The 7,804-nt window shown below is 40.5% G+C and overlaps 1 protein-coding gene across 1 annotated transcript; it reads left to right on the forward strand.

Moving 5' to 3' along the window:
* The first annotated feature begins 1,717 nt into the window (after positions 1–1,717).
* Positions 1,718–7,250, forward strand: LOC149252866 (uncharacterized). Its single transcript, XM_089454297.1, has 6 exons — positions 1,718–2,082; positions 2,407–2,783; positions 3,394–3,582; positions 3,676–4,484; positions 4,678–4,773; positions 4,887–7,250. Exons 1-6 carry the CDS (start codon positions 1,718–1,720, stop codon positions 7,248–7,250), a joined length of 4,200 nt encoding a protein of 1,399 aa, XP_089310423.1.
* Positions 7,251–7,804: the final 554 nt, after the last annotated feature.

Raw genomic sequence — 7,804 nt, forward strand, 5'->3', positions numbered from 1 at the left:
CCTTAACATTTTTGTTATATCTTTTTATAAATTATAAATTAAATTACAGAAATAAAAACGTAAATAAATCTCAAAAACTAAAGTGTTAATTTTTTATTTTCCCTTTCAGAAGGGCCGCTAAAATACACCTACATGATAACAAACACACCAACATATGCAAGAGTACCGGGTGGGGGACCTCGTTTTAACAGAGCTCACTCAATGGTTTATGGTCCAAATGCTCCACAGTCATAGGTTGGAAAATAGTTGCAAATGCTTCATTGGGAACATCTGTGTGTCCGTTTTAGTTGTTGATGTAAATGTTTTGTGTTGTGTTAGGATTAGTGTTGATATCATGATTTTTTGCTAGGACTTGTGATTTCCCCTCCTTATATCTGGGAGATGCTTTGAATTTGATCTTTTTTAATAATTGGTGGGTTTTATTTTTTTACTTAATTGGTGTAATTAAGTGGATTTAGTTTTTAGAAAGTTGTGATATTATTTATAGATTTATCATTTTAGTTTTACAAGTCAATTTTTTGATAAATAGTAGAGTTTTAAGGTACTGTAGTGAGTAAATAAGAAAGCTGCCAACGATTCGAAATTATTTTGTAAATGAGCCAGAATTCAAAACTATTTTGGAGTTGAATGTAGAATTATATGAATAAAATACTTTTTATTAATATAAATAACCATAAATTTCAACTATAAAATGCAATTAACATAATAATTTGCTCACAAATTTTTATTAAATAGAAACAATTATCTAGAAAATAGAAGTGAAGTCTACTTTACATTCTACAATTTGTTTCTACAAACAAATTTATTCTTTTCTTTGATAATCATATGAGTGTTGAATGCAAAAGTTACACATAAATTTTATATAATATGTTAAGTTTTTGATGTGGTGTCGCAAGTTTTTGATATAATATAGTCTTAGCATTTTAGTAAATAATATAATTTATTAACTTGTTTTAAGCGAAAATATTTAAAATATATTAAAACAAAATACAAAATCTATATGGATAAAATAAATACAATTGTCATTGAGCTACTACTTATATATTTAATTTATAATTCGTCACTAAATTAATTGGTGAGGTAAATATATGTTTCGTTAAAAATATATAGGTAAAGGAAGCAATAGGCTTGAAGCTAGAATTTATTCATACAACTAAACACATGATTTTATTGTTTGATCTAGAAGCTACACATAAATCCAACATAATATGTTATGTTTCCAGCAAAATATCCCAATTTTCTGATCTACTATGTTTTTAATAAACTCTGAAATCATATGCAAGTGAGAATAAATGCTCAATTATCAATTTCTCTAAACACTAAAAACAATTAAATTACTACTTGTATATTTAATCTATATTTCAATACCAAATTTCTCTATGACGTGTAAATATATATTTCGTTAATAATACAACTGTCAAAGAAGCAATAAAATTGAAACCAACGTCGCGTTTAGTTGGCAAAACGATGCACGAGTGTAAGATCAGATCAAAGATTTGGCTGGTTTTGGGCGTCCACAACGATCAGGCCTGCATTGCTAGCCTCGGCTCCTCTCGAGACCCACCCTCTACGGGCTCTAAGCCTGCGATCCTCGTTGTTCACTGATCCTGCAACCTGCGGGCCTCTTGAATTAGATCTGATCGGATCTAAGGCTTTCAGCTGTTCTCCTGGCCAGGGTGTGGCCCCTGCTGCGCTGCCCATGTGGCGGCCGGCATCAATGGAGTCTCAGGGCCAAGATCCACCCTCCAGTCCTGCTGTAGACGCATTTAACCATCTCCTGGCAGGTCTGCCTCCGAAAAAAAGAAACGAAGCCTCCAAATTCGTCAAGAAACTAGATGAAATTCCTGAGATCTCTTTGCCTCCGGAGACTCCCATGCAAGTAGCTTTGTCATTGGCGGATCGGGGTCTTATAGGCCAATTCACGGGACTTTGGCCCTCCTCGAAAACTACAGAGCAATGGGTTAACAGGAACTGGGCGCCTCTGATCAGTCAAAGCGTTACTTCTTATTTTCTAGGAAGAGGATTTTTTCTTTTTGAATTTACCTCCAGAGAGGACAAAGACCTGATCTTTCGAAATGGGCCGTATTTCATGGGTCCTCAGGGCCTCTACCTGAACAAATGGACCCCGGATTTCGATCCAGCGGTAGATACTCCCAAGGCTGTTCCAGTATGGGTTCGTCTACCAAATCTGTCGGTTCACTGCTGGAACTGGGACTCCTTGAAACACATTGGCAACTCCCTCGGGAAATTCATAGATCGGGCAAGCAACAAAGATCAGTACGATTGTGCCAGGATCTGTGTGGAGGTAGATCTAGAGGAGGGTTTACCAGAAGCAATCAAAATCAAAGTCGGCAGCTGGTCCCATGTCCAGATCTTGGATTATGAACAGCTGCCATTCAAATGCAGGAAATGCCACGTGTATGGGCACTTCGCTAGAAACTGCCCGACTAATCCAGAGCCAGAGAAAAGAAATGAAGAGGGCTGGAATCAAGTAAAAAGAGCTAGAACCAATCACAGGGGACAGAAACAGGGTGGACCATCCGGCAAAGGCAATTCTCAGGTTAATGCCCAGAAGCCTCCTATCAAAAAGGCGCAAGAAAACAAATTCGTCCTTTTAAGCCAACCGACAGAAGGCACTCCAGAGGTAGAGACCCAAAAGCCAGAATCCTCAAGGAAAAGCACACCTCCAGTTTCCCCCAAAGAAGTGGAAAATCTCAAAGTCACAGCCCAAGAGGACGAGGAAGAAGCTCCTTCGGCCTCTCTCAAAGGACCAAGCCCAAAAGGCATGTTTATGGAAGAAGAAGAAGAAGAGCAAGAAACGGAAGAATCAGAAGAGGAAGGAGAAATAGGAGAATCCCACACCCCGGTAAGAAGATCAACAAGAGGCCAGAAAATAGACAGGGAAAAAAGGGAACATGAGACTTACAAAGAAAAAATCCAGGGAAGCCAGCCAACCTTGGAAAAAATGCTAGCTTCAAAGCCAAAGATATTGAAAAATCCGCCCCAAGGTTCTAAGAGAGCCCACCTGAAGCATAAATAATGAAGGTCATCTCCTGGAACTGCAGAGGGATGGGGAGAAAAATGAAAGAAGAAGCCACCAAAAGCCTAATCAGGACAGAAACCCCAGATCTCCTTCTCGTCCAGGAGACAAAGCTGGAAGACATAGTCTTCCTCCAAACAAGCAAGAAAATTTGGAATAAAAGCGAAGCAAGAGCAATCTCCGCCCGGGGCGCCTCAGGAGGAATAGGTACTCTTTGGAATCCCAATAAATTTACAGTTCAACTAGAGGCCAGGAATACCCACTGGTTGATGCTAAAAATGCAGAATTTGGATACTAAGCAAACGTTCTGCCTCTTCAACGTTTACTCTCCAGTTAACGTTGGGGAAAAAAAGATTGTTGGGACTCTCTAAGACAACAAGCAGATTTGACAGATCTGGAAAACATAATAATTGTTGGCGATCTCAATCTTACCCTACATCCATCAGAAAAAAGGGGAGGCAACATAGTTAGAGACCCAGCTAGAGAATGGGTGGAGGACATAGTGCAAGACTGGGATCTGCTGGACATTAAACCCTCTTCAGGTAAGTACTCTTGGTCTAATAAAAGAATGGGCCCTGGCCACATTGCTGCCAGGTTAGATAGGTTTATCATTCAAAGTTCCTTTCTGCTGCTAGGATTAGAGCCTAGAATGTATATACTTGCCAACAGCATCTCTGATCATAAGCCCATAATGTTAGACTTGTTAGCACATCATGATCTGGGCCCCATCCCATTTAGGTTCAGCCCTCTTTGGGTAAAGGAGAATGAATTCATGCAAACAGTTAAGGAATGTTGGAATCATCCGGTCAATGGATCGCCATTCTATATTTGGGAGGAAAAACTCAGAAGGATGAAAAGAGTCCTAAAAAGATGGGCCAAAACGCTGCCCAACCCAATCAAAAAAAGGAAAACCATTAAAGAGGCTCTTACTTCTCACCAAAATAGTATGGAAAACGTAATACTCACAAAGGACTCATTAGAACAAGAAACCCTCCTACAACAGCAATACCACAAGGCATGTTTAGATGAAGAAGAGTATTGGAGAATGAAATCTCGGAATCTCTGGCTACAAGCAGGGGATAGGAACACAGCTTATTTCCACAAACAAGCCCAGGCAAGGAAATGCTTCAATACTATCTCAGAAATTAAAGAGGAGGGAGATATCCATAAGGACTTCGAGCATATAAAGAGAGCTGCGTTCACTCACTTTCAGAATTTATATAGTGAAGACAAAGACCCAAGTCATTTTCCGGAGATATTACATAATATACCCTCAGTAATTTCTCAGCGAATCAATGAATCTTTGGAGACCAAAGTCACTAAAGATGAGGTGAAAAAGGCACTCTTCGACATGGATCCGGACAAGGCCCCTGGGCCGGATGGTTTCTCTGCTAGATTCCTCCAAATGTGCTGGCCAATTATTGAAAAAGATCTTCTCAAAATGGTACAAAAATCCCAAAACATTCAAAAAATCGGAGGCAGTACCAATTCTGCGTTTTTAGCACTCATACCCAAAGAAAAAGGGGCCAACAACTTCAACAGATTTCGGCCGATTTCTCTATGTAATACAGGGTACAAACTGATCACCAAAGTAATTGCAAATAGACTGAAGTTTATCCTCCCCAAAATAATTCCAGAGAATCAAGGAGGCTTCATACATGGGAGGCAGATCGTGGACAACTTTCTTCTGGTCCAGGAAGCAATACACTCGAGCCAACTCCGAAAAGAACAAGGTATGGTGATCAAACTTGATTTAGCAAATGCTTTTGATCGAGTCAATCATAGCTTCCTTTTGAATGTCATGTGTAAGCTAGGTTTTGGAACAAACTTCATTAATTGGATCCAGGCTTGCATCTCGGAGCCATGGATAGCTCCCCTTGTTAACGGAAGAGCCACTGACTTCTTTAAAGCCTCGAGAGGACTCAGGCAGGGGTGTCCTCTATCCCCCCTGCTCTTTGTCATCCAGGCCTCAGCCCTTAGCTTTCTGCTAGATAAAAAGTTGCAGGAACAAGAGATCAATGGTCTGCGCATTGCAAGAGGAACCAAAAATATCAATCATGCTTTATTTGCAGATGACACATTGTTGTTAGGTCCTGCCTCTGTTCCCTCTGCCACAAAGTTTAAAGAGGTACTGGATGAATTTAGTGAAGCTTCAGGCAGTGTTGTAAACAAAAGCAAATGCCACATTTTCAGTTGGAACACTCCGCCTAGACTGCTATCTGCCTTATCCAGATGCTTGGGTTTCGAAGCTTCCTTTGCCTGGTCGTCCTTCAAATACCTGGGCCTTCCAATATCTCAAAAGAGACCAACCAGCAAAGATTGGCTTCCGCTGTTAGAAAAGTTCAAGGCAAAGATTCAAGCCTGGGGTTATTCCTGGCTGAATGCTGCAGGCAAAACAGTCTTAATAAAGTCTGTTCTCAATAGCTTGCCCCTATTCCAATTTGCAGGTCTCCTCGCTCCGGCATCTATATTAAACAAAATGGAGGATTACATAAGGAGATTTTTTTGGAAGGGAGGGAAACAAAATGAAAAAAAGATCCCTCTTGTCAGCTGGGATAACATATCCAAGCCGCTGTGGGAAGGTGGCCTAAATTTTAAGAACCTTCGTCAGCAAAATGTAGCAATGGCTGCAAAAACCGTGTGGAGGATCATCGCCCCCAACCCTGGCTGGGCTCAAAAGATGATCTGGAAAAAATATTTCAGAGGTCCAAGACTTAGATGCTTAACAAATGTGATTCACCTGACTAATTCGACATTCCTCAAAATTTATGACAGAGCCGCTTCTCTAATCATCGATCACTCCTACTGGATACCAGGCAACGGTAAAAAAATCAACATCTGGTCGGACAGAATCATGAACAAAGAGCCAATAGAAGCCAGAGCCTCCATCAATACGCTGCGCTGTTGGATGGACAGAGAAGGAATGAAATCTCTGTGGGATATTTCATGCTGGAATAATCTGACTTGGGCAGGCTGGAAGCGATTAAATGTGCCGGACAATCTGAAAGCTGAGTGGAGCACGCTGTTAGACGCCCTCCAAGGACTTGCTCCCACGCATTCGAGGAAGAGAGACGAGTTGGGTTGGGGACCAAAAATCAAAGGTTACGCAGTCGCACAGGGATACGCCAAATTGAATGAGAAACCTCACGTCCCTCAGAACCCAGCTCCGTGGCAAGGCGTATGGCACCAGCCCTCATGGCCCAAGGTCGACTTCTTCACCTGGGTCCTCTGTCACGGGAAAATATTAACGTATGATAATCTGCAGAAAAAAGGATTTCACGGCCCTTCCATGTGCCCACTGTGTAATGAAAGTGTTGAGACAGCAACCCATCTAATGCTAGAATGTAGTTTCTCCAGGCAGATTTGGTCCTATTTTACTCACGACCTGGACCCAAATTTCACTGTCCCTTGCTCCCCTTATGATCTTTTCGCTGAATGGTCAATCAGATTTCCAGGTCCTCCCTCTAAAAATCTGATTATCAAGGCAACATGGGCTGTCCTCCCAAAAATCATATGTTGGCAGCTATGGATAGAGCGTAACAAAAGAATCTTTAGAGACACAAAGCAGAGTCACAAAGTCCTGGAAGCCAAGATAAAAATCCATATAAAGGAATGCCTGATGGATATAAAAGACGACACCAATCTCAGACAACAGGAAATAGCATGGGGATCAACGCTAGAACTCCAATTTCAGCCAGCAGTCAAAAAAGCCCTCATCTTCAAAGAATGGCAAATAAGAAAATCTGAGAATGACTTTCAAGAGTGGCTAAAATCGCAAGCAAGACACTTCCTTTTCTTTGATGGAGCAGCTAAGGGAAATCTGGGCAAAGCAGGTGCAGGAGGTGTTGTCCTAAAAATTCACTCTTACGCTTGGGGACTAGATTACACTACCAGCATCCAAGCTGAAGCCTTGGCCCTCTTCCAAGGTCTCAAGACCCTCAAAGAACTGGGCATAAATGAAGCAATCGTCATAGGCGACTCTCAAGTCATTATAAATGCAATGGTTACCAACACCCCTGTACAGGACCTCAATCTAGCAAGGCTGATTATCAGGATCAAAGATATGGAAAAAAGCTTCCAGGATCTGAAGTACTATCACGTGTTGAGAATCCATAATAAAAAGGCGGATATCGAAGCCAATAAAGCTGTCCTTCTTTCTGCTGGGATCAAAAAGAAAGAGGATGAAGAATCATGGGAGCCTATTCCGTAAATAAACTGCTGTCATGTTCTACTGTCTGCTACTAAATCAATTTGTTTGTATTTACAAGTGGGGGGAAATCTCTGAAATTAACTCAGTGGGGGTCTACCTTAAGAAGAAAATTGTAAGCTTCAGCTACAGCCTTAGCAAAGAAATGCAGCAGGACAAAGACGCTCAAAATGTAATCAGAATTTGGCATTTTGCCCAAGATTAATACAAAGCATCATAACCATTCTTGTAAAAAAAAAAATTGAAACCAACGTCATATCCCAAAAGAAATATCCCCAAAATAAGCAGCGCAACATGGTATGATACTAAAACTATTACTTATATATTTAATCTATATTTCAATACCAAATTTATGTGTGAAGTGTAAATATATATTTGGTTGATAATACAATGGTGAAAGAAGCAATAAAATTGAAACCAACCTCATATTCCAAAAGAAACATCCCCAAAATAAACAACCTGGTTAGATACTAAAACTACATGTAAACCCCACATGATATATTATGCTTCCAACATCGAAAAGACTCTGAAATTTTAGTTTCAAATATTTTGGTATT

This window comes from Pinus tabuliformis, chromosome 7, assembly GCF_031772625.1.
Source record: "Pinus tabuliformis cultivar Carrire ecotype Pingquan chromosome 7, CPIR1, whole genome shotgun sequence".
NCBI lineage: Eukaryota > Viridiplantae > Streptophyta > Pinopsida > Pinales > Pinaceae > Pinus > Pinus tabuliformis.